General features: G+C 43.8%; 1 protein-coding gene across 1 annotated transcript in view; it reads right to left on the reverse strand.

Annotated features, from left to right (window-relative positions):
* IREB2 (iron responsive element binding protein 2) overlaps window positions 1–24,972 on the reverse strand; it is a 148,483-nt gene that overhangs the window by 14,890 nt on the left and 108,621 nt on the right. Inside the window, exons 13-18 of the mRNA XM_073579368.1 lie at window positions 24,346–24,505; window positions 23,272–23,407; window positions 21,333–21,417; window positions 14,259–14,415; window positions 13,841–13,965; window positions 3,704–3,808 (exon numbers count right to left, since the gene is read on the reverse strand). Of these exons, the coding sequence (XP_073435469.1) occupies window positions 3,704–3,808; window positions 13,841–13,965; window positions 14,259–14,415; window positions 21,333–21,417; window positions 23,272–23,407; window positions 24,346–24,505 (768 nt within the window). The remainder of the gene's footprint in view (window positions 1–3,703; window positions 3,809–13,840; window positions 13,966–14,258; window positions 14,416–21,332; window positions 21,418–23,271; window positions 23,408–24,345; window positions 24,506–24,972) is intronic.

The following is a 24,972-nucleotide window of genomic DNA, read 5'->3' on the forward strand; positions in this document are numbered from 1 at the left end:
AGGCGAAGGGGTAGTTCTTTCTGCCATCTCGCCCGATTTGAGACTTGCTCTGCAAGAGTTCCAGGAGGACAAACCTGAGCGTTGCCCCAGTGGAAAGTTGTATGTTCCTGACCAGTGGACGAAGAGAGTGATGTCTGAAGTTCATTGCTCTGCATTGGCTGGTCATCCAGGTATTTTTGGTACCAGAGATCTGGTGAGTCGCTCTTTTTGGTGGCCCACCTTGTCTCATGATGTCAGGAATTTTGTGCAGTCCTGTGGGACTTGCTCCCGGTCTAAATCTTGTTCTCGCTCTAGTGGGTTGTTGATGCCTTTGCCGGTCCCCAGAAGGCCATGGACCCATATTTCAATGAATTTCATCTCTGATATGCTGGTCTCTCAAAGAATGACTGTTATTTGGGTGATTTGTGATAGGTTCTCTAAGATGGTTCATCTTGTACCACACCCTAAGTTGCCATCTTCCTCTGAGTTGGTGCCTCTGTTTTTGCAACAGGTGGTTCGCTTGCACGGGATTCCTGAGAACATTGTATCTGACAGAGGAGTTCAATTTGTGTCTAAATTTTGGAAGACGTTCTGTTCCAAGTTGGGAATTCAGTTGTCCTTCTCATCTGCTTTTCACCCTCAGACCAATGGGCAGACAGAGAACAAACCAGACCTTGGAGTCGTATTTGAGATGTTTTATTTCCGCTGATCAGGATGATTGGGTTTCATTTTTGCCCTTGGCTGAATTTGCTTTGAATAATAGAGCTAGTTCTGCCACTTTGATGTCACCTTTTTTTTTGTAACTTTGGTTTTCACCCTCGATTTTCTTCAGGGCAGGTGGAGCCTTCTGCCTGCCCAGATGTTGACACTGTGGTGGAGAGAATGCACCAGATCTGGGACCAAGTGGTGGATAAGTTCTCTCTCTCCCAGGAAAAGGCCCAGCGGTTTTCCAACCGACATAGGACCATTGGTCCCCAGTTTAAGATTGGTGATATGGTGTGGTTATCATCAAAAAATATTGCTATGAAGGTGGCTTCTCCTAAGTTTAAGCCTAGATTTATTGGACCTTACAAGATTTTGGAGATTATTAATCCGGTCTCTTTTCGTTTGGCTCTTCCTGTCACATTTAAGATCCATAATGTGTTCCATAAGTCCTTGTTGAAGAGGTTTGTTGAGCCAGTTGTGCCTGAGTTGGCACCTCCGGACCCTGTATTGGTTGAAGGTAACTTGGAATATGAGGTAGAGAAAATTCTGGATTCCCGTCTGGCTAGACGGAGACTCCAGTATTTGGTTAAGTGGAAGGGTTATGGTCAGGAGGATAATTCCTGGGTCTCTGCCTCTGATATTCATGCCAAAAGATTGGTGCGTGCCTTTCATCCGGCTCACCCTGATCGCCCTGGTAGCGTTATTGAGGGTTCGGTGACCCCTCCTCAAGGGGGGGTACTGTTGTGAGTTCATTTTCCCCTCCGTCACTGAGGCCTAGTGAACTCCCTATTCTAGTGAAGGAAGGTAGTGAGCCTGATTATCAGGCACCTGGGACTAATGAAGACGATTGGCTGAGTGGAGTCACTGACTGGATTTAAGGCAGCCTACACCCTTTCTGCCCTGCGGGTGATTTCTCTGTGGACTCTTGGACACCAGTCTGATTCCTGCTCTCCTAAAGCTAAGTTTGCTGTTTTGCCGTTTGCATCTAAGATTTGTTTTTGTTTTTCTTGCTTTTTGGGTTCTGCCACTCCCTGCTGGAGTGTGCAGTGTTCCGTGAGCTCTGTCTTCTGAAAGTACCTGAGTGCGGATTAGTTTTTGAAGCTTAGTGCTTCAGGGCCATTTTGATATCACCTTTTGGCTATTTTAGGGTTTTGGCAGATTGCAGACAGCAGCCTTCCTATCCGTTCCTATCTAGGTAGTTTTTGGGCCCCGTCTTTGCTCAGCCTGTCTTTCTGTCTGTGTAAGTGTTTTCATCTTGCTTCACCGTCATTATATGTGGGGGGCTGCCTATTGCTTTGGGGTCTGCTCTGGGGCAGTTAGATTTCCCCTTTCCTTCTTTAGGCCTATGTATCTCTCCGGCTGTGACGAGGGGTCTAGGTCATCGTAGGAACCTCCCACGGCTACTGCTAGTTGTGTTGATAGGTTCAGGGGTCTGCAATCTGATAGTTGCCAACTTCTCTGGTTTTCAGGACTTAGCTGGCATTTCTGTTTTTGCCTCCTACGGTGACTCATTCATAACAGTACCCCTTATTCCCTCTTGGTTCCATATGATCTCTTGCTTTATGAATAGGTTTCATGAATATGTCTATTGCTCATTTTGTACTATGTGCCTGACTGTTCATAGTTCTATGCTGTACAAGTCTTATCTTGTTTCATATTGTCCCCCTTAAAAATTGTTTTTTTTTCGTGTGTTTCTCCCTTTTTTCTACTATACATTTATAGGTCACATTCTAAGGGACCTACGGTTATATTAGTTATAATTTGATAATGGGGGGGTTGTGTAAGAGTTATGTCTCAAATCTGTATGTTAAAATTGTGTGTGCTTTGTCTCAATTTTGTAAGTTAAAACTGCTTATTAAAAAAATAATCTGATTTAAAAAATGTTTTCTGACCAAATACTGAAAGTGGCCTAATAGTGGGCTACAGAGCTGTGGTGTTCATGTCCTTTAAAAGGAATCTATCAGTAGGTCCTTGTTATGTAATCAAGGACAGCATGAGGTACGGGTTAAAACCCAGATTTCACTGTGTCATACATCAGGCTGAGTGAGATTACTTACTGAAGGTTTTATCATCTGGTGAATATACCTGTCTGGACTACAGCAACATGTGCATGGTAGTCAGACACCACTCCCTCCTGTGAAAAGAAGCTCACCGTCTATAGGACAATAAAAATAGAGAAAATGGTGTGGGTGGGGTTAACTGTTGTAGGCGGGGTTAGCCTTGCTAAATCCTAAAACTGTTTCACAACCCCTGCACCCAATAAACTAAGTGACACACTGCTGGATTCAGGGTCTCTTTGCATATATCATGTTGCTCTCAGATAAGGTAGAAAAAAAAACCTAGTGACAGATTCCCTTTAAAGTAGCATGATATAGGGCAGAGATTCTGATTCAAATGATGTCACTAGGCTGTGTGTTGCCGCTTGAATAAAATCAGTGTTTTAAGAGCAGGAGATTATCACTACAGGACTAGAAGTCTTGTGCCTCCTAGCAAACTGCTTTGTAAAGCCAGGCCAACAACAATGATTAGCAGCCTTCTGTCAATGAATAGTGTACACAGGTATCAGTGGTGTGGTCAGGGGTTATAGAGAGCTCAGTATTCTGTGCACTGCTAGATCTGGAGGAAATCAAACGGGGATTGTATCAAAATTACACCATGCAAACCAGCGAAAGACATCGCTGGAGCCAGGCCTCAGTTCCTACATGATGCTGTTCTCAGACTATATTGCAAAAAGCTGGTGACAGATTTCCCAAAATGATGAGCTATCACCTAGTTTCCCCAAGCACTCTTTAGGACATTCTTCATTTGTCACTCGTATCACTGGAGTCAAAGTAGCATCAGTGTAGTGCTTTCCTTAGTTACTTTGTATTTAACTCATTTTATTCATTAAATGGGAGGGACGGATGGATTTAGATTGTTAGCCCCAATGGGCACAGTGTTGACGATGTCTATAAAGTGCTAGTGCTATATACAGTGAGATTAAGAAGTAATAGATTAGATAGATTGGAGTTGTACATACCAGCCTGTTGAAAAAGGGAGGACTTCTGATATAGGTGGATCTAAAATCCCAAGGAAATAAAGTGCTGTCTGGTGCATCCAAAAGGTTCCACCTGGTATTATGTTTCTTTGAAAACAAGATAGAGAATAGTTACAAAATACTATTTAAATGGAAAAGTAAAAAACATACGTAGCAAAAGCACACTTTTCCAAGAATCATGTATGTCACGTATCAGACTAATTTATCTTCTGTAGTATTTCAGTGACACTAGCGATATGTCTCAAACAAATAAATTTACTTTTTACTTAGAAGTCAGATCACGATTAATAAAGCCCCCGTCTCACATAGCGAGATCGCTAGCGAGATTGCTGTTGCATCACAGATTTTGTGACACAACAGCAAACTCGCTACGTGTGACACATAGCAACAATCGGGCCCCTGCTGCTATGTCGCTGATCATGCTTGAATGTCCTGGGCCATTTTTTGATCGCTGGTGTCCCGCTAGCCAGCATGCATCGCTGTGTTTGACAGGTACAACGACAAAAAACCTCAATACTACAGGTCTGAGAGACAGGGTCCCAACGACCTTCGTATCGTTCCGTATCGTTGCTGCGTCGCTGGTGAGATCTGACTGTTTGACATCTCACCAGCGACCACGTGCGTCAGCTCTTATCGGCCGTTGTGTTCTCACGATAGCTGGGAGTCTGCCCTAGTCGCTGCCATGCTGAAACCCATAGGAGACATTTACCCCGTGCACTGCAACACTACGGTATTTCAGTATATAGTAGAATCGATCAAATTAACACATTCAATTCTCTAAAAAATGTCGACAACGCAAAAGGGAAAAAAAAAAAAAAAAACAACATTCAGTGTCAACATGAGGTTTACTAATTCATAGTAGTGCTGAGGCTGCCAGTTAGTAGGAGTTTTGCAGTGCTCTGTTCCAGCAGCAACAGATTACTAACGTGGCAGCTGGATCAGGATCCTGCAAGTCTTTTAGCTCAACTCCATAGTATTATGTTTAAAACAGGATTTTTGGTTACTCGCTGTAAAATCTGTTTCTTGGTGCCTTTATGTGGGGGGGGGGCCACTGGAAATTATGGGTGTATGCTGCTGCCTTTAGGAGGCTGACACTATACACAAAAAAAATTAGCTCCTCAGCAGCAGCGTACACCCACCAACTGGCACCAAGTTGATCAGTTAGTGAGAAAGCAAGAGAAGCAAAATGTAGAGTAAGATTATGAGAGAGAAAACAATACTAAACTAACAATAGAAAGAATCACAGTTAAACATAGGCGGGTGCGGTGTCCCCCCCAAAGAAGGCTCCGAGAAGCAATTTACGGTGAGTAACCATAAATCCTGCTCTCTCTATTGCGTCATTCGGGGACACGGGAAACCATGGGACATGCCAAAGCAGTCCTTGAGAGGGAAACTGCACAAACTTCATTCAGGTCAAAAAACTAGCCACTGCTGCTTGCAAGATTCTCCAAACTAGGCTGGCATCGTCCGATGAGTAGGTGTGCAACACCTGTAGAACTTGGCGAATGCGTGAATAGAAGACAATGTCGCTGTTTTGCAAAGCTACTGCTTTGCAAAGCTATAAGACGGCTGCCTGATCGCAAGCAGCCCAGAAGGCACCCACTGCACGGGTAGAGAGCCTTAATCCCAGGGGGAGGTGTTCTGTTAACCCAATACGCCTCCTAGATAGTCGACCAGATCCAACGAGCAATTGTAGCCTTGGATGCTGGAAGGCCTCTATGCATACCCCCTCAGGGACAACAAGAGAGTGCGTTCTCCGGAAGGGTGCAGTCCTGGAAAGGTAAATGCATATCACCATGTCAAAGTCCAACCTGTTAGAACGCTCCAGGGGTGAAAATGAAAAAGGACAGGAGGAGGGGAGAACGAGGTCCTCATTGTGATGAAAGGCTTAGTCTTCCTTGGGAAGAAAGGAGGGAACAGGAAGCAAGACCACCTTATCCTTAGATGAATAAGGGAGGGGGAACAACAAGAAAGCACAGCCAGCTCCGAAACCCGCCTGACTGAAGTAATGGTTAAAAGAAAAAAAAAAAAAACACTTTCCAAGATAAAAATGACAATGAGGGGGGCGGAGGTAGCCGGCAATGTGAGTGGAAGCAGGACCCAGGAGCTCCGGTCAATTTATCCTGATATAGTCCCTTATCCCGAGCCTGAGGGGTCTGGACGGTCATATTGGTTTCCTCTGTGGCCCGCGGTGCTGACAGGCGGTGAGCGGGAGGTGAGCGGCAGAGATCTCCGTCAATATGAGGAAGACGCGGCTGGGGAGAGGTGAGGAGAGAGGATGTCGAGATGGCGCAGTACAGCGTGGGCTGACAGCCGGGAGACGCGCCGAGGAAAGGCGGAGGGAGGAGACTGCAGAAATATGCACAATCCCCGACCAGTGGCTTTCCTAAACAGCACAAGCAGGCAAAGGCTGGATTAGAGAGATTCAGCGCAGATGGAGGTGGATGGCTCCCAGGAAATGTAGGGGGCAGGGGACGCCATAGACACTCAAACTGGGGGACAGATGCAGGACTCTGTGCTCATGGCCGCTGCGGAACAGGCTGCTGATCCTCCCACTCTCACTGATGTCCTGAATGCTGTATCACGGGGGAACGCAGCGCTGGCCCTGCAGACGAAGGACATTAAAGTTGAGCCAAGAAATGTGAGGCAGGACATTAGATCCCTAAATGACAGAACCACTGAGCTGGAAGAGAGACGGAGTGAGGTGGAAGATGTATTATGGCCTGTGAGAACACAAGTTGAACAATACGGCAAAGTAATAGAAGCAATTATAGCCAAGCAGGATGATTTGGAAAATCGGATGCGCCGCAACAATGTGCGTATAGTGGGGGTCCCTGAGAAGGCAGAAGGAAATAGAGCTGTGGAATACTTTAAGGATTAGATACGCAAGTCATTTGGGAATAATGTTCTATCCCCATTATTTGCAAAAGAGCCCATAGGGTCCCCACTAAACCTCAGCCGCCTGGGGCACAACCACGCACTGTCTTGATCTGAATCCTTCATTATATGGATAGAGACGCCATCCTGAGAGAAGCTAGAGACAAGACTGACCTAACAATAAATGGGCAACAAATTTCTTTGTATCCGGATTTTTCCATTCAAGTTCAAAATAAGAGACCGCAATTTCAAGATGTTAAACGCCGGTTGAGATCCTTAAAAGGTGCCTTACTCAATGCTGTATCCGGCCAAGTTGCGAGTGGCTGCTATGGAAGCTACTCGTTTTTTCGAATCTCCAAAGGATGCACGAGATTGGTTGGATAAGAATGAGAAAACATTACGTCATTCAGCGACTTGAGTCTGTTTATCTTCGGTGCATGAACTACTTCATGATAATGGATATGCGCTAAATGCCTTTTAGCAGTCTTTTCGAGATGCCTCCTTCTGGATTGACTGTTGGCGGAGAAGCGATGGAACTCCACTTCTCCCTTGTACACCGAGTCTGCTCTGGTGGTGCACGCGGGCTACAGAGTTGAATTTGTAATGGTTTCTTAGTCCTTCGTTTTCTTGTTTTAACTTTTTTCTCTTCATTTTGCATTAGGTCCATGAATATGAGAAAATATTTGGATGACGAGGACTCCGGCAATATGTGGAGCAAACTGGGACTGCAGTATGGAGAGGATTTTTTTTTTTTTTTTTTTGTAGCTCCTGATTGCTGGCGGTTATAAGCTGTTAACAACTTTCCACCTTCTCTGGAGAGCTGATGGTTAATGGTCCGGACTCTCACGCTGAGCAGAGAAAGAGACTCCCGGCCTCCAGTATTATGCTTAAATGGGGTATTGAACTGGTTGGGAACTGTTACTATTCTCTCTCAATTATCTCTTGATGTATGGGGTTATTGCGACTAGGTATGTGCGTGAAATGATTCCTCACGCTGCTCTTTTGCTTTTATGTCTCATAACTAGGTAGTATGGCCCGAAACCTTAAAATATTGACGTGGAATGTCCGTGGCCTGAAGGAGCCGACTAAGCATAAAGCAGTACTTGATTATGTAAAATCTTTGCAGGTGGAAGTGATATGTTTGCAGGACACACATATGACAAAGGATAGACTTCAATCTTTGCACCCTCGATGGGATGGGCAATGTTTACATTCTACTTTTTCCACTTATTCTAGAGGAGTGAGTATGCCGTTTCGAAAAAATACTACGTTCTGTGAATCTGATTCTAAAATAGACATGGATGGTCGGTTTGTATGTTTGAGGGGCAGGTTGAATGAAATTGAATGTTTGATTGTAGCTCTTTATGTCCCTCCTCCGTATTCTGAAACAGTGTTGAAGGAGAGTCTTCAGTTTGTAGAGAGTCACCTGGGAGTCCCGACGATAATACTGGGTGATTTTAACAATATACTAGATAACACATTAGATCGATCGTAGGGGGTCAGGGGGACCATTGAGGAATCAGACACGTTTTGGATGAGGTTGAGCTGGTGGATTTATGGCGATGAGATAATCCGCGAACAAGATTGTACTCATGTATGTCCCTCTCTCATGGCTCGCTGTCCAGGATTGATATGATACTGGGTAACCACAGGCAGTCCGACAGTTCAGAGGAATGGAGTATCAACCTAGGGCCTTGTCAGATCACTCCCCTGTTATGGTGACATTTAATTGGGAAAATGGAGGGAGAGGGGAACGGGCACCATGGTCGTTTAACGCATTCTGGTTACCTATTATTCAGGCAGATACTAGGATCCCCGACTTGCTAAAATAATTTTTTGCTATTAATGAGGGTACAGCCCCCAGGGAAATAATATGGGATGCGTCTAAAGCCTACCTGGGAGGATTGTTGATCTCGGAAGTGAATAGAGTTAAAACCAAGTCTAGAGAATATGGGGAACTCTTACAGAAGGAAGTTATCTATGCAGAACTGCAATATTTGAAAACTCCATCAGCTATACATTTTAACGCATTAAAAGACGCGGAAAAACGATCAGCTCAACATAGGCTTTTAAAAGCTGCTGATAAGCAATAGTTCGGGCGACAGGTTTATTTCAGGGACGGAGAGGGAACTGGACATCTGCTAGCTACCCTGATCAAGACTCAATCTGGCCCTGCAATGGTAGCGGAAATAAAAAATAAAAACTGGGAACTAGAAAGATCTTCTGAGGGAATTCTAGCAACTTTTAGTGGGTTTTTTGAGACGCTATATAATTCGCAGGGGGGATTTTCTGACGAGTTCAGTAGCTTTCTGGGGACTACTAGTTTGCCTACTCAGTCGGAATCGGAAGCTGTTGGGCTGGAGGCCCCAATTAGTCTGGAGGAACTAGAGGAGGCTCTGGACTCTATGGCAGGGACTAAGACACCGGGGTCTGATGGGCTGCCTGTGGAGGTATACAAACAGTACTCAAATATAGTGCTTCCACAGCTGCTGAAGGTGTTTGAAGCAGCTAGGGAAGATGGGCACTTGCCCCGGTCTTTGAATGAAGCAATCATAGTGGTGATCCCCAAGGCTGATAAGGATCCTTGTCTTCCAGAGTCATACTGACTTATCTCCCTTTTAAACGTTGATGTCAAGATTTTAGCAAAGATCCTAGCGATGCGGCTGTCTAGAGTAATATCTAGTATTATTCATCCAGATCAAACTGGTTTTATGCCAGAGAAATCGACTGCAATTAATATCCGTCGGTTGTATTTAAATTTACAGATGCCATCAAATTGAAAGGAACCTAGGGCTGTTGCATCTTTAGACGCTGCCAAAGCATTCAACAGCGTCGAATGGCCATATCTGTGGGCTATTTTAGCCAAGATGGGTTTCCGTAAAAACTTTATTGCCTGGATACAGCTGCTGTATTCGACTCCAGAGGCCAAAATTAGAGTAAACGGGGAGATTTCATATACAATTAACTTACACAGAGGGACTAGACAGGGGTGCCCCCCGTCTCCCCTACTGTTTGCTCTGGCAATTGAGCCCTTGGCAGTAGTAATTCGGGCGACACCTGAAATTAAGGGGTTTGTGTATGAGCCTTTGCAAGAAAAAAATAGCGTTGTATGCTGATGACATGCTCTTGTTTTTGGGAGAATGGCTGTCATCTCTGAAAGTGGCAATGGAAGTCTTTGGATCCTTCGCAGTGATTTCTGGTCTATGTACTAATTGGGAGAAATCTTCAATTATGCTGGAGGGAGAGCCCCCCCCCACCCCCGAGAACTCCTTGGGATCGGCCGGACGCTTAAATGTAGTCAAAGAGTTTAAATACTTGGGAATTCATATTGGGCATAATATACAAGATTTTGAGTGTTTAAGTATTACCCCGTTACTTGTTCAATGTCATCAAAAAGTAAAGGACTGGTGCAGGTTACCACTGAGTATGATGGAAAAAGCAAACCTAGTAAAAATGGTTCTCATGCCACAAGCTTTGTATGCCCTCCATAATGCGCTCATTTGGATTTTTGGTCAAGTCTTTTATCAGATAACTAGAATATTTAGAGAGCTTATCTGGTAGAGGAGTGCTCCTAGAATTCGGCTGGAGGTTTTGCGTAGATCTAAAGAACTGGGGGGCTTAGCGGTTCCTGACCCGTTTCTATATTATCTTGCAGCGCAGTTGCAGCATTTTAGAGGCTGGGGGAGGAGGATTCCATTATGCGAAGTTCCTCGAGGCGTATGCTTACATGCGTAGTGGGAAAGGACTTACTGGTGCAGGCGCTAGACTCGGGGCGGTTCAGTCAGGGTCGAGCTATCAATAGTCCGACAATGAAGTGCATAAGGTATGGAACATGGCCAAAGAAATATTGGATATACAGGGAGTCACGGGGCATGCCCTGATCTGGAGAAACTTGACATGTACAGAGCTAAATAAATGAGAGGGTTTTGAGCTATGGGAGAGGAGAGGGCTTAAACTAATATTACAGCTTTATTCGGAAGGGGAGTTTCAATCCCATGAGGATCTCAAACAGACGTTTTCCATTCCTAATGCAAGATTTTTTCAATATCTCCAGCTGAGACATGCTTGTGAAACACAACAGCGACTCACCCCACTAGGTAATCCAGCTGGAACTCCGCTGTTAAGGTACTGTCACACTTAGCGATGCACTAGCGATCCCAACCAGCAATATGACGCGGTCAGGATCGCTGGTGCATCGCTAAGTGGTCGCTAGTGAGCTGCCACACAGACAGATCTCACCAGCGACATAGCAGGGGTCGGGGGTCGCTACTTACCTGTCAGACGAGGCGATCCTAACGTCCCCCCGCACGCGTTGCTCGTCTGCGCCGCAGGAAGCTGACGAGAAACGGTCCAGGACGTTCTCGCGCGATCAGCGATAAGCGGGGGAGCCGGTCGGAGGTAAGTATCAGACATAGCGATATCGCTAGCAATATCGCTGCTACGTCACAAAAACCAGTGACGTTACAGCGATATTGCTAGCGATATCGCTTAGTGTGACAGGCCCTTTAGAGTAGTGATGGGAGGAGGATCAAGAGGTATAATTATCCATGATATATGCAGCAATGTTGGAAGAGAGAGTGGCAAGTTTGGAGACACTGAAGAATAAGTGGCAAGTTGATGTAGGGGACTTAGATGATGAATGGGCAAATGCATTGCAAGAAGTCACGAAAGTCTCGGTTAGCGAGGCGTAGAGTGTGTTGCATCTTTATTTGCTTCACCGAGTTTATCGAACTCCTGTACGGCTGTTGAAAATGGGCTATGCTAGAGAGGCTGATTGTTGGAAATGTGGAATGCCCAATGTGGATCTGATACACATGACCTGGAACTGTCCCCGGTTACGTAGGTTTTCGGGGGGTATGACTGATCTACTTAACACTGTATCAATGTCAAATGGTACTAGACCCCAAAATGGCTCTTCTGGGTCGGGTGGAGACTTTGCCGCTTTCAGAGTGACATCAGCTGGCAGTCTCACAAATATTATATTGAGCTTGTAAGAGAGTAGCGGCTCACTGGAAGGGATCTTCTGTACCTACAATCACGGAAGTTACCGATGCAGTTAATATAGTTATGGAGAAATATGTGTATCAAAAGAGAAAAATTAAGAAATGGGAGGATATGTGTGCGCCTTGGTTGGACACTCCCAGGATGGCGCCTTCTAGATTAACATGGATGAGAGCGCTGAGGAGGCTATAACCCGAAAACTGTGGCTGTGAAGGACCAAAAGCACTGGGAGAGAAGAGAGTTTGTCGGGTGAGGGTGGGATGGGAGGGATTTTTATTGGGTTCTATTGTGTTCATGTAATACACTATTTGAGAATTACACTGTATGTGATTACCTGCTTTTTCAGTTTTTGAAAATGTTTAATAAAAAATTACCTGATTAAAAAAAATGACAATGAGACCTCTGAGCGGTTCCAAGGGAGGAACTCCTCAGGGCTTCAGAACCAGTGGTCCACAGACCGTCAATACGGAGGCGCCGCATCAGCCACTCCCTGAAGAGGGTTCGGACCGGAGAGCGCGAAGCTGTATTCTTCTGGAAAAGAATAGATAACGCTGAGACGTGGCCCTTCAGTGAGCCGAGAGCAAGCCCTGCATCTAATCCTGCTTGAAGGAAGGCCAGAAGAGAAGCAAGAGAAAAGGCCATAGACGTGGTGTGATTAGACTCACACCAATGGAAGACGGCTTTCCAAGTCTGATAGCAGATGCGAGACAATGCAGGCTTCCGAGCTTGGATCATCGTCTTAAATCACTCGGTCCAAGAACCGGATGCTCTTAGAACTGGTTTGTTTCAACAGCCACGTAGTCAAATCGAGCGACCGAGAATTCCGGTGGTAGATGGGATCCTTAAGCAAGCAGGTCTGGTCTGTCCGGAAGTCTCAAAGTGGCGTCTGAGAGCAGACTGATGACCTCAGCATACCAGGCTCTCCTGGGCCAATCTGATGCTAACCAGCACCCTTTCCGCTTGCATTTTCTTCAACAGCCTAGGAAGAAGGGGAAGAGGCATAAACCGCTAAAGGAAGCGTAAACCGAGACCAGGGTATGGCCAGAGAATTGACTCCAACAGCGAGAAGATCACGGGACCTGGAGACAAACTGCAGGAACTTTCTGTTCGTCCGGGACGCCATAGGATCCACGTAGAGTGCCCCACCAGAGACAAATCTGATGGAAGAAGTCCCGATGAAGAGAACATTCTCCCGCCGAGAGACCCTCGTGACTAATAAAGTCGGCGGCCCAATTGTCTACGCTGGGGATGTGCACTGTCAATATTGCTGGAACCTTGTTCTCTGCCCAGAGAAGAATTTTGGAGACTTCGGCCATAGCCAGACGACTCAGAGTTCCTCCCTGGTGGTTAACATATGCCACCACCCTGGCATTGTCGGTCTGGATTCAAACTGGTAGGCCCCTGAGAAAGTCATGCCAGTAGAGGAGGGACAGAAGAATGGCTTTGATCTCAAAAATGTTGATTGGCAATGAAGGCTCTTCTGGTCATAATTTGTAGACACTGATAACATCTCCAATAAATCATCTTCTGCTCCTGGGATCGGACCTGACGCTCCACTCTATAGGGCTGAAGCATTAACCATAGTCTCTAGTGATAACCGATATCAGAGGTGGGGAAACCTGTGTTAAAAAAAAAAAAAAAGGAGTACCTCTTCGTCCCAGGAGATATCTTGGTTGCAAGAACAGACGTCTAAACCTCACCGGATCGCTTGATGTCTGTATCTCCTGACGCAGTTTAGCTCTGATGTGTGAGCGGGCAGGAGTAAGGGACCAAGGCCAGTCTTCAGATCACCTGAACACATCTTGGGAGTTAGGGGCTGGGGTCCTGTTGGCTAGACAGATGAGGATACGGGGTGTCAGTGCACGCCGTACTCTGTCTCTACATGGGATAACAGTGCGACTGCTCACACTGTTCCTCTCCAGGGGATAGAAGAGGAAATCTTAAAAAAAAAAAAAAAAAAAAAAAAAAAAAAAAAGGAAGACATTACTGAAAAACACCGAAAACTGAGGTAGATATGGATCTAGTTAAAGACCTGTGTCCATCTCCTAGTAACACTAAGCTAAAGTCATTAGCTTAGTGCCAGTTGGTGGCACGTATACTGCTGGGGAGAAGCTATTTTTTTTGTCCACAGTGTCAGCCTCCTAGTGGCTGCACCATACACCCATGGTTTCCTGTGTTCCCCAATGAAGCAATAGAGAAACGGTTTTAGAAATAAGTGAGGTGTCAGATATACTTTTATACCTCCATTTTCATTTTTTGCTCATTAAACATGGACGGTATAACAAGATTCTCTTCTACTTGTAAAACCTCTTCACGGCTGGGCCAAATGTCCCGCAGGAAGACCTTCTCACCCTGAGCATTTACACCTGAAAAAAAATACATAAAATTGGACCTTAGTGTGATTATATTAATGTATACATATTCCAAATTCAATAATAATGTTTCTAGAATTAAGGGAGGACATTGTTCTTTTAATGTGACCAGGTAACAAAGGAAGGTGTTATGTGGTTTTATTTCTTTTCAATATGACAAATAGAATGTTTTTTTGTTTTTTTTTAAACTTTCAATTTTTTTCTGCAGTGCATGTGTTTTTTCACTACAGAAGCATATAAAACTATTCTACAGCCAAATCATTACAAGATATGTACGTCATACTTACCCAGAGCATCTGTTTGTAGGTCTATGTTTACTGTGCCCGCCAGGGCATAGGCAATAACCAGAGGTGGGGAGGCCAGATAATTGGCACGGATACAACTACACCTACTCCCTTCAAAATGCTTGTTTCCAGAAAAAACACCACATGCCACCAGCTCCCCCTTAAAACAAACAAAAAAAAAACAACAGGTAACACATTTAATTACATATCTATCTATACATAAATATCTCTCTCTCTCTATATATATATACATACACACACACACACACACACACACATATACACACATACACGTATATATACACAGTGCTGTGCAAATTAACCCCTTTCCTACATTGGACGGAATATTACGTCACACGCGATCAGCGGCACTCACGGGGGGAGCACCGCTGATCGTGGCCAGGTGTCAACTGGTTATCACAGCTCACACCTGGCACTTTGTGTCAGGAGCGGTCACGGAACGCCCCCGGCACATTAACCCCTGGCACACTGAGATCATGTACCGGGGGCATAGGAGCGAACGCTCAGGGAGGGGGCTCCCTCTGTGCTTCCCTGCGACCCCCAGAGCGACGCGATGTGCTGCGTCGCTCCGAGAGTCCGCCTCCCTGCAGGCCCCCGGATCTAATATGGCCGCGGGGGCCTTCGGGGTCCTGCAGGGAGGAGGGAGGCGGCTTCCGCACTGCCTGCTGAAAGCAGGCAGGAGGAAGCCTGCAGCAGCGCCTGTCAGATCGCTGGTCTGACACAGCGACACAAGACAATGACGTGACCCCCGGGACAATATAAGTAAAAAAAAAAAAAAAAAAACTTTTAAAAATAATTAAAAAAAAATATATATATATTCTTTAATAAATTCTTTTTTTCTAAATAAAAAAAACAAAAACAATAAAAGTACACATTTAGTATTGCCACGTCCGTAACGACCCGCCCTATGAAAAACTGTCCCACTAGTTAAACACTTTTTAAAAAAAAAAAAAAAAAAGCAAAAAACAATGCCTTAACATCATACTGCCGAACAAAAAGTGCAATAACGCGCGATCAAAAAGACGCATATAAATATCCATGGTACCGCAGAAAACGTCATCTTGTCCCGCAAAAAACGAGCCGCCACACAGCGTCATCAGCGAAAAAATATAAAAGTTATAGCTTGCAGAATAAAGAGATGCAAAAAAAATTTATTTTTTACATAAAACTAATTGTATAAAAGCGCCAAAACACAAATGAGGCATCGCTGTAATCGTACTGACCCAAAGAATAAAACCGCTTTATCAATTTTACCACACGCAGAACGGTGTTAGAAAATTAGTAATTGAAGAAGCTTTTAAACAAAAGGAAGAACTTAAAAAAACTCTCAAGGGACGCTTTCTGTTTCTTAAAATGGATGCCTGCACACGTCACAGAGTGAACTATTTTGCCATCAATGTCCGATTTGTTTGTGACAAAAATGAAATAGTTACCAAGACATTGGCAGTAAAAGACACCAAAGCTCATCACACCAGTGAGTTTCTCCAGGTCTTGGTGGAAAAGGTTCTGCAAGACTATGAACTTAAAAAAGAGCAAGTTCTTTCTGTCGTAACTGACAATGCTTCAAATATGATAAGTACTATTAAGCTAATGAATGAGAGTAATGATGGTGACCAGCAGCTAGAAGAACATTCTGGGTCCACAGACACAGAAATGTTTGAAATAGAGGAACACAGTATTGTAACTGAGGAGCCACCTGAAGTTGCTTCAGATGAACAGCAACATGATAGTTTAGATGATCTTGTTGGAACTGTGTCAATATGTTCTTTCATTCATCACATGCACTGTGTTGTGCATACGCTACAGCTGGCTATAAGAGACAGTCTGCAAGAAGGACATGCTGCTGCACTGATTGGCAAGGTGAGAAAATTGGCTACTGTTGCCAGAACCCCTAAAGTTGACTCAATTTTGAAGAGACGTGCTGGAAAAGGGGCAATTATTGATCAAGCCACACGATGGGGCAGTACTTACTTAATGATTCAGTGCTTGGTTGAACTGAAAACCTTTCTTGTAGACATGGCTAACCCTCAACTGACACTAAATGAAAGTCAGTGGAATCAGGTGACTGAGCTGGAAAAATTGCTAGAGCACACATTTACAGTGACTAAAAAATTACAAGCAGAGGACTTAACTCCAGGTATTTTCTTAAAGGAGTGGAAGAACCTGATGTTTCGCCTGTCCCAAAGAGGAGGGTTAATTGCAAGTGGCATTGCTACATCAATGAAACGGAGAGAGGAGCTACTATTACAAAATAACATTCTTTTGGCAGCTGTTTATGTAGACCCAATGCATCGGATTCTTCTAGATGATCAACAGCTAAGTAAAGGAAAAGAAGCTCTGTTTGAAATAGCAGTAAGGATGAAAGGGTTGCAGAACAGTCAGGAGGAAGAAGAAGAATTTGGTCGTCCTGCCACATCTTCACCCTCATCATCAACTGATGAAGAATTTAATTTCGAAAAATATTTGGATCACAAGGACCGTGCAAAGCGTTCCCGCATAGAAGAAGAGTCATCCCCATCAAGGAACACAGCCAGTACATTTCAGCAGAATTTTTCATGTGCACTAAAAGAAATTGAGAAATTTGACCGTTCATCAAAAATAACAGTGCAACAAGCGATTCCTCTGTATCCTGACATTGTCAGAGATGTTGCCCGAGTGGTTACTGCTTTGCCACCAACACAAGATAGTGTAGAGAGGTTGTTCTCTGCTCTCAAAATAATTAGATCAGATTTGAGGGCATCCATGAAGGAGGATCTGACAGAGGCAATACTTTTTCTGAGGACAAATTTATAGATTTCTTCTTATTAACTGCATAAAAGTGTTTATTGCATATTTACTTACAGTTTAGAAAAGTTTATAAACGTTATTTGCTATATTCTAATTGTATTCTAATAAATGTAGTTTTTGCTCTAAGTGGTCTGATTAATTATATGATGGTGAGAAACTGAATAAGCACGATGTTTAATATTTTACAACAGTATATTTGTTGTTATGAATTGGCCATTTATGAAGGAGTCGGAGCCGGAGCCTGATAAAATCCAGGAGTCGGAGTCGCAACTGTGGCTTACTGACTCCACAGCCCTGGTTTGGGCACATCAGGGGCTCTCCAAACGTGACATGGCGCCCGATCTCATTTCCAGCAAATTTTGCGTTGAAAAATTCAAACGGCGTTCGTAACCTTTCGAGCTCTGCCATGTGCCGAAACAGTGGTCCCCCCCACATATCAGGTATCAGCGTACTCAGGACAAATTGCACAATAAATTTTGCAGTCCAATATCTCCTGTTACCCTTGGTAAAATAATAAAAATTGGACCTGAAGTATTTCTTTTTGTGAAAAAAAAGTTAAAATGTTCATTTTTTAAACATTCAAAACATGCCTGTGAAGCACCTGAAGGGTTAATAAACTTTTTGAATATGGTTTTGAGCACCTTGAGGGGTGCAGTTTTTAGAATGGTGTCACTTTTGGGTATTTTCTATCATATCGACCCCTCAAAGTGACTTCAAATGTGATGTGGTCCGTAAAAATAAAATGGTGTTGTAAAAATGAGAAAGCGCTGGTCAACTTTTAACCCTTATAACTTCCTAACAAAAAAAATTTTGGTTCCAAAATTATGCTGATGTAAACTAAGCATGTGGGAAATGTTACTTAAGTTTTTTATGTGCCATATCTCTGTGATTTAAGGTCATAAAAATTCAAAGTTGGAAAACAGCAAAAATTTCAAAATTTTCACCAAATTTCCGCTTTTTACATAAATAAACGCAAGTTATATGAATGAAATTTTACCACTAACATGAAGTACAATATGTCACAAGAAAACAATGTCAGAATCACCGGAATCCATGGAAGCGTTCCAGAGTTATTACCTCAAAGGGACAGTGGTCAGAATTATAAAAATTGACTCGGTCATTAACATGCAAACCACCCTTGGGAGTAAAGGGGTTACCGTATATACTCGAATATAAGTCGAGATTTTCAGCCCAAAAAATTGGGCTGAAAGTCCCCCTCTCGTCTTATATTCGAGTCATATACACCGGGGGGTCGGAGGGGGAGTCAGGTCATACTTACCCGTCCTGACGCTGTGTCTTGAGCCCCCAGCTTCTCCCCGTGCTCTCTCTTCCTGCCTTCAGCGGTCACGTGGTGCCGCTCATTAAAACTCATGAATATGCGCATATTCATGAGTTTTAATGAGCAGTACCACGTGACCGCTGAAGGCAGGAAGAGAGAGCGCGGAGAAGCTGGGGGCTCAAGACACAGCATTAGGACGGGTAAGTATAGCGATACTCACCTGTCCTGCGTCCATGGCTGCTTGCTGCTGTCCGTGTCTGTCATCGGTCAGTGACTTCAGACAGCAGAGGGCGCGGTGACGTGGTTAGTGCGCGCAGCGGCCCCTGCAGTCTGAACGTCACTGACTGATGACGTGGCAGATAGCGGGGAGCAGCCATAGACGCAGGACAGGTGAGAATCTGACACCCAGCGACGGAGAGGTGAGTATGTCATTTTTTTTATTTTTACATGCAGCAGCGGCAGCACATGGGGGAATCATCTATGGAGCTTCTTATGGGGGCAGCATGTGGGGGGCATAATCTAAGGAGCTTCTTATGGGGGCAGCATTTGGGGGGCATAATCTAAGGAGCTTCTTATGGGGGCACCATATGGGGGGCATAATCTAAGGAGCTTCTTATGGGGGCACCATATGGGGGGCATAATCTAAGGAGCTTCTTATGGGGGCAGCATATGGGGGAATAATCTATGGCGCTTCTTCTGGGGACACCATATGGGGGAATAATCTATGGAGCATTTCCCACCCTAGACTTATACTCGAGTCAATAAGTTCTCCCAGTTTTTTGTGGCAAAATTAGGGGGGGTCGACTTATACGCGGATCGACTTATACTCGAGTATATACGGTAATTGGGACAAAGCATTTTTTTCAGTAAAATCGTAAGTTGGTTAGCAGTCAGTGATTCAAACCAGTTTTAACTGCTTTGAACAGGCACTCACACCTGTTCAAAGCAGTTAAAACTGGTTTGAATCACTGACTGGTAACCAACTTACGATTTTACTTAAAAAAAATGCTTTGCCCCAATTAATTTGTGCAGCACTGTGTATATATAATATATAGTGCATGCGGATATATACACACACACATAGTTAGAGAGACAGATTGAGAGAGAGAGCGCGAGATAGAGAGACAGAGACCAATAGAGACACAGAGACAGATAGAGAGATAGAGAGAGATACAGTGCCTACAAGTAGTATTCAACCCCCTGCAGATTTAGCAGGTTTACACATTCGGAATTAACTTGGCATTGTGACATTTGGACTGTAGATCAGCCTGGAAGTGTGAAATGCACTGCAGCAAAAGAGAATGTTATTTGTTTAATTTTTTTTTAAATTGTGAAAAGTTTATTCAGAGGGTCATTTATTATTCAACCCATCAAACCACCAGAATTCTGTTTGGTTCCCCTAAAGTATTAAGAAGTATTTCAGGCACAAAGAACAATGAGCTTCACATGTTTGGATTAATTATCTCTTTTTCCAGCCTTTTCTGACTATTTAAGACCCTCCCCAAACTTGTGAACAGCACTCATACATGGTCAACATGGGAAAGACAAAGGAGCATTCCAAGGCCATCAGAGACAAGATCGTGGAGGGTCACAAGGCTGGCAAGGGGTACAAAACCCTTTCCAAGGAGTTGGGCCTACCTGTCTCCACTGTTGGGAGCATCATCCGGAAGTGGAAGGCTTATGGAACTACTGTTAGCCTTCCACGGCCTGGACCGCCTTTGAAAGTTTCCTCCCGTGCCGAGGCCAGGCTTGTCCGAAGAGTCAAGGCTAACCCAAGGACAACAAGGAAGGAGCTCCGGGAAGATCTCATGGCAGTGGGGACATTGGTTTCAGTCAATACCATAAGTAACGTACTCCACCGCAATGGTCTCCGTTCCAGACGAGCCCGTAAGGTACCTTTACTTTCAAAGCGTCATGTCAAGGCTCGTCTACAGTTTGCTCATGATCACTTGGAGGACTCTGAGACAGACTGGTTCAAGGTTCTCTGGTCTGATGAGACCAAGATCGAGATCTTTGGTGCCAACCACACACGTGACGTTTGGAGACTGGATGGCACTGCATACGACCCCAAGAATACCATCCCTACAGTCAAGCATGGTGGTGGCAGCATCATGCTGTGGGGCTGTTTCTCAGCCAAGGGGCCTGGCCATCTGGTCCGCATCCATGGGAAGATGGATAGCACGGCCTACCTAAGGATTTTGGCCAAGAACCTCCGCTCCTCCATCAAGGATCTTAAGATGGGTCGTCATTTCATCTTCCAACAAGACAACGACCCAAAGCACACAGCCAAGAAAACCAAGGCCTGGTTCAAGAGGCAAAAAATCAAGGTGTTGGAGTGGTCTAGTCAGTCTCCTGACCTTAACCCAATTGAAAACTTGTGGAAGGAGCTCAAGATTAAAGTCCACATGAGACACCCAAAGAACCTAGATAACTTGGAGAAGATCTGCATGGAGGAGTGGGCCAAGATAACTCCAGAGACCTGTGCCGGCCTGATCAGGTCTTATAAAAGACGATTATTAGCTGTAATTGCAAACAAGGGTTATTCCACAAAATATTAAACCTAGGGGTTGAATAATAATTGACCCACACTTTTATGTTTAAAATTTATTAAAATTTAACTGAGCAACATAATTTTTTGGTTTGTAAGATTTATGCATCTGTTAATAAATCCTGCTGTTGTGTGAAGTTTGAAGGCTCTAACTTATTTGCATCTTATCAAACCTGCTAAATCTGCAGGGGGTTGAATACTACTTGTAGGCACTGTATATAAATGGAGATAGAGATAGAATGTAAGTCCGCAAGGACAGGGTCCTCTCCCCTCTTTACCAGTCTGATTGTAAATTGGTTTACGGTTAACGATATCTATAACTTTGTCTGTAACCCCCCTTCTCATGTACAGCATCATGGAATTAATGGCGCTATATAAAATAATAATAATAATAATAATAATAATAATAGAGATAGCTATATAACAGAATGTACCAGCATACCTCCTTAATAGCAGTGACAATATCCTCAGGTAATGGATTGGTATTGCCAACACATCTAGAGCATCCAAATCCACCAATATCAAATCTGGATGAAAACAAATGCAAAAGTTACGATTTTTCAAGTCAAAGTTATATTTCAGAGAATCTCAAAATAATGCAGCGCATATAAAGTATAGTGTGTATATATTAGTGAGAATGTAGTGCATATAATAGTTTGGATTTAATAATGACTATGTACTATATTTATGTAATGGTGCATATACAGGACATGGTGAGTGTAGAGGAGTGCATGCAGATGTAAGTACCACATAGTATATTTGGTCAGGTATGGATTCACAATCAATCCTACCTGGCAGTTGCCAACTGGGCCACTCCTGTAGTTGGCTGGCTGCCCCGCTAAGTAAATCCTTTGCATATAACTGGCATAGGGTAACATGCGCCAAGACATTGTACACTAAGGAAGCGGCTTGGGACCCTTTGACAGCAAGTACCATGGGCCCTGTATAATGCAGCTTGGCATGTGTTTTTCCAGGGTGCAGTCAGGGCAGGGTGTGATCAGATTGGTCCTGTCTTCAGATAACTGCCCTGTATGCCAATGTCCAGCACATAATGCATGTACATTTATCACTGGTCGCCCTCCAAGTACATAAGCCTCATTTTGTTTATGTACATTATCATGGTACTCCTGTAGCCATACAAGTTACTGTATATGCAACTCATATAATCCTGATATGTATACATGAGTGAACCACAGGTAACCTGCAGCAAATTCTCAAAGTTTTTAACGAGGGTGGTTTTACATATTGCCGTGTTATTCCAGTTCGTTTTACTCCAGACTAAGTCGCTATCTAGCCAAAAGCTTGATAGACATCCGGCTGTTACCATCCAACTTGTTAACAAAATGAGCAATGATTAGTCAGCATGTAGGGACATGGGCTTTTGACATTGGAAGGGTAGAAGTTCTGATGACATCCTGCATACCTATAAGAAAATGTGCATAATAGACAGGCATTGTGCACGTCCTAGTCTAATGATAAGGGTATGTGAATGATACCTGCAAGGATGCATGCAAAGACATTAACTAGTGCTGCTCATATTTTAATGTGGAAGCAAGCGACACCAACCCCACAACCCTTGAAGGTAGTAATGAGAGGAATGCCAAGCAAAGAAAATGACATCATACATGTGTTCCTCTTGTTTTTTTTGAGGTTTTAGGCAAAATGATATGTGGGCTGCTGTGGGTGTGTGCCAGAGCTGAGTTTAAGTCCCAGTCGAGCCCTGCTGTCAATCACTGCAGAGAGGGGTATCATAGAATCGTAGAGTTGGAAGGGACCTCCTGGGCCATCTGGTCCAACCTCCTGCTCAAAGCAGGATTATGTAAATCATCCCAGTCAGATGTCTGTCCAGCCTCTGTTTGAAGACTTCCATTGAAGGAGAACTCACCACTTCTCGTGGCAGCCTGTTCCACTCATTGATCACTCTGTCAAAAAGTTTTTTCTAATATCTAATCTGTGTCTCCTCCCATTCAGTTTCATCCCATTGCTTCTAGTCTTTCCTTGTGCAAATGAGAATAAAGATGATCCTTCTACAATGTGACAGCCCTTTAGATATTTGTAGACAGCTATTAAGTCTCCTCTTTTTCAAACTAAACATTACCAAATCCTGCAACCTTTCCTCATAAGACAGGGTTTGCAGACCGGTCACTATTCTGGTCGCTCTTTTCTGAACTTGCTCCAGTTTGTTGATGTCTTTTTAAAATGTGGTGCCCAAAACTGGGTAGGAAGGAGCACGCCTCCTTATGAACATGCCTGATTGCACCAGCTAGTTTTGGCTACAAAAAGTATTGATCTGTAGCCATCATTAAGCTGACAGACCCACTTTAACTCTTGAAGAAAAGTGTATCACTTTAGAATTGCTTTCTGGTACATCATGTACTAACCCCAGTTGGTTCAAGAAGGGTAGCACTCCACTGGCAGTGAGGTAATGGGTGACTGTTCCACTTCCAGGTGATAAGCTCGTCCGGATATAAGGCTTCACCTTGAGTCCAGCTTCTGCAGCCTTTTTGGCCAACAAGCCTGTGAAAGAATGTCACCATCACATTTTGTTTTTACATAAATCAGTAGTATAAAAAAAAAATAAAAAAAAAATAATCAAACCTTAACATGTAGTTACTTTTCCCGGCTCCAGAAAACATGTCTACAGCTTACCATGAACAGTTTGAGCTTTTCTTAGGACACAAACCCGATCAATGTACCCAATCAGGGCATACAAACGTCCGAGTGCAGGTGTCAATGACTCTCGTAATATTACTGCGGATGCCCACAATTTCTGAGGGAACCAATTCTGCTATGGAAAATTTAAGGCCAAAGCCAGACACGTAAGGGGTTATCTGTACTGAGACAACCACCAATTTTTCCCCATGTAAAACAGACATATCAGCAGCAGAGCAATGATGGTAGAAAAGGAGTAGGAGAAACCGTATGATTATAACCACTCCGATAAGTATGGTATTATTGAATGCTAGAGCAGTCTGGAAGTACTTAAAAGAAAGGGGTATGTCCCCATCTGCAAGATCCTATCCCAAATATGTAGTAGGTGCAATAATGTTAATATTAGCAAACACCACAAATGAGAAATGTAATCTAGTTCTTCTGATAACCAAAGACATTTACATAATGTTCAGGCCATTGCAGTAGCTTAGGTATCCATGGTTATGACCACTAGCAACTAACATCACTATATGAGTGGTCGTAACCATGGATACCCAAGCTACTGCAATGCCCTGCACATGAGGTAAGCGACATAGGTTATCAGGAGAACTAGACTATATATTTGTAATTGGAGGTATTTTCTAATATTATTCTACCTACTACATATTGGGATAAGACCTTGGAGATGTGAAAACCCCTTTAAGAGAACCTATCACTACAAATACCCAATTAGAAATAATTAGAAAAAACCTGTATAAAGGGTACACCAGAAGAGCAGATGTAAAATGTCAGCCTACTATTACCTGCAGTTAGCATGACAGAAGGGTTGCAGTTGTTGGTACAGCTGATCACAGCAGCAATAAGCACACAACCGTGAGACAACATGTATTCGGTTCTTCCATAAGAAACAGGAACCTCCACTTTCTGCCTTTCAGCTGGGATTTGAAACCCTCTCAGACCCACCTGACAAAACAAAAAAAAAAAAAACATGGATTTTTGTGAGTACTCACCATAAAATCCTTTTCTCCAAGACGCTCATTGGGGGACACAGGTACTGTGGGTGTATGCTACTGCCGTCTGGAGGCTGACACTAAGTATACAAAAAAAAAAAGTTAGCTCCTCCGCCGCCGCATACACCCTCGCCCCAATTGCGGGCGGAAACCAGTTTAGTGCAATAGCAGTAGGAGAACACAAAAACAATTTAATCTTAAAGCAGAATACCATATGTCTGAAAAAGGACCACCCTAATTTAAAAAAAGGAACTATATTCATTAAATAAACAAGAGCCAACTGGCTACTAGGGTGGGTGCTGTGTCCCCCCAATGAGCGTCTCGAAGAAAAGGATTTTACGGTGAGTACTCTCAAAAATCCATGTTTCGCCTTCGTCTCATTGGGGGGACACAGGTACTGTGTGACGTCCTAAAGCAGTC

This window comes from Dendrobates tinctorius, unplaced genomic scaffold (genome assembly GCF_039654945.1).
Source record: "Dendrobates tinctorius isolate UK_male_01 unplaced genomic scaffold, ASM3965494v1 ptg000062l, whole genome shotgun sequence".
In the NCBI taxonomy this organism is placed as follows: Eukaryota; Metazoa; Chordata; class Amphibia; order Anura; family Dendrobatidae; genus Dendrobates; species Dendrobates tinctorius.